The 2,081-nt window shown below is 57.0% G+C and overlaps 1 protein-coding gene across 1 annotated transcript in view; it reads left to right on the top strand.

Annotated features, from left to right (window-relative positions):
* Nucleotides 1-28: 28 nt before the first annotated feature.
* PIGT (phosphatidylinositol glycan anchor biosynthesis, class T) overlaps nucleotides 29-2,081 on the top strand; it is a gene marked incomplete at its 5' end in the record, with an annotated part of 4,883 nt that continues 2,830 nt past the window's right edge. The window contains 4 exons of the mRNA XM_010155789.1: nucleotides 29-201; nucleotides 1,033-1,160; nucleotides 1,670-1,770; nucleotides 1,918-2,004. Coding sequence (XP_010154091.1) covers nucleotides 29-201; nucleotides 1,033-1,160; nucleotides 1,670-1,770; nucleotides 1,918-2,004 — 489 coding nt within the window. The remainder of the gene's footprint in view (nucleotides 202-1,032; nucleotides 1,161-1,669; nucleotides 1,771-1,917; nucleotides 2,005-2,081) is intronic.

The following is a 2,081-nucleotide window of genomic DNA, read 5'->3' as shown; positions in this document are numbered from 1 at the left end:
ACAGGGGCTAACACTGCCCACAGTCTCTCACTACAGGCTCTTCCCGAAGGCGCTGGGGCGGCTGGTGGCGGCGCTGGGCGTGCGGGAGCTCCACCTCACCCTCACCCAGGGCTTCTGGCGCACCCAGGCCTGGGGGCAGCCACCCCTGCAGGCACCCCCCGGCGCCGAGCTCTGGGTCTGGTTCCAGCCCACCGTCACCAAGTAGGTACCCCAGGCACGGGTCTGTCCCTCTGGGTCCCCTCTGTGGCCACCGCTCTCGAGAGCCATCGCCCTTCTCACCCGAGGCAGCTGCAGTGTGTGGTGGGCAGGGGGCCTCCTGGGTTGGAAAATGTCCACGGGAATAAAAAGCCTGCAAGGCCAGGAGCAGCTGTAAGGAGAAGCAGAACATAGCCATGCTCAGTGCCTGAGGCAGGATGTGATGCTCAGGGCAAACCCTTGTTCACCAAAGGAACAAGTCATTCCCTTATGGGCTCTGTGATGACAAAACCCTCACTGCACTAATATGACAGGGTTATTTCTTGACCTCTCATCCATGACTCACTTCCTTTGACTCCCATCCAATACCTGTCACCATCTCCCTTAGCACATAGTCCCTCTTGGAGCCGCAGCAGCTCCCCATGGACTTGCAGAGCTCTCTCCTCCCTACAAGTGGCCCACTCTGGGTCTGTTGGTCAGGTCAGCCCTCAGAGCTGCACCAAGGTGTTGCTTTAGGTCTCACAGCCCTTCCCCCAAACCATGTGCTTCCTGCTCCCCCAGCCTCTCTCCTCACGTACCAGCTGTGCCCACCGCTGGGTGAAGCCCTACCAGCCCAGGGGCTGCCCCTGCAGCGAATGTGCCCCACATCTCACATGTTAGAATAAAATGCCAAGAAAGCTGGAGGGTGCTTGACCACAGCCTCTGCCTGCATGCTCATTCCAGCTTCTGAAAGCCAGCGTGGACACCCCGGTGTATTTATTGAATGTTACTGCCTTAACACTTGTTGTTCCGAGGATTTGAGCTGCTGAGTAATTTCTGGTATCTGTTCTCACACAGTATTGACAAAGCCTGGAAGGAACTGAGTAACATCCTCTCAGGGATATTCTGTGCTTCTCTCAACTTTATTGACTCGACCAACACAGTCATTCCAACAGCGTCCTTCAAACCCCTGGGCTTAGCTAACGGTGAGCTCGGCCTGCGCTTGGCTGCCCAGCTCTGCTCTCTCACTCTTCTCTCTAGCTTTAGTTCTGCCCCGTGCATCTGTGGGGAGTCCAGGGGCAGGTTCTGCACGGACTCTGGGTCTGGGTGTGTACAACGGGGCCTCTTCACCTCCTCCTGGAAGCACTTCCTTTCGCTACAAACGAGGCTTGGATTTGAACAAAGGAAACACAAGCAGTTCATGGCAGATGCTCCCTGGCCCTCGTCTGTCTCTCTGAGAAGTATTTCATGAAACAGCTGTCGAGGACTGGAGGATTTAAGGCACTCGGGAAAAAAATCTGCTAGAATATACCCTTTCTTTCCTACTCTTTCTGAATCGCTCTGAACAGAGTGGGATCTCTTGCTGACTGAGCTTGTTGCGTTTCAGGGATACTGAGAGGGTGGTGGGCTGTGGGGTACACTGGGATGGAACACCCATGTCTGCTGTCATGCCTGTAGCGGTACCAGCCTGTTGACCCTCCACCTCCCTGCCCAGGGACAGATCACCGTCTCCTGCGATACGCCGTCCTGCCCCGGGAGGTTGTCTGCACAGAGAACCTCACACCTTGGAAGAAGCTGCTCCCGTGTGGTTCAAAGGTAATGGCAAATCCTGCTGCCTCACTGGGCCACTCACGATGGAGCTGGACAATCCAGGAGCGCGCAGTGGGAAGTCTCAGCAGGGCCTTGCTCTCAGTGGGGGCGAAGAACAGTGCTGGGGCTGAGTTTCTCCTTTTCTCCCCGCAGGCTGGGCTTGCCGTGCTGCTGAAGGCCGAGCGCTTGTTCCACAGCAGCTACCACTCGCAGGCCGTGCACATCCGTCCTGTCTGCAGGGTAAGCGTGAGGCTCGGGGCTCCCTCCCTTAGCAGCTCCAAGGGAAAATCCAAAGCCGCCTTGTGACGCTGTGGTGT

Source organism: Eurypyga helias, unplaced genomic scaffold (assembly GCF_000690775.1).
Source record: "Eurypyga helias isolate BGI_N326 unplaced genomic scaffold, ASM69077v1 scaffold18537, whole genome shotgun sequence".
Taxonomy (NCBI): domain Eukaryota; kingdom Metazoa; phylum Chordata; class Aves; order Eurypygiformes; family Eurypygidae; genus Eurypyga; species Eurypyga helias.
Note: the sequence above shows the minus strand (reverse complement) of the source record. Positions and strands in the feature narration are given on the sequence as shown.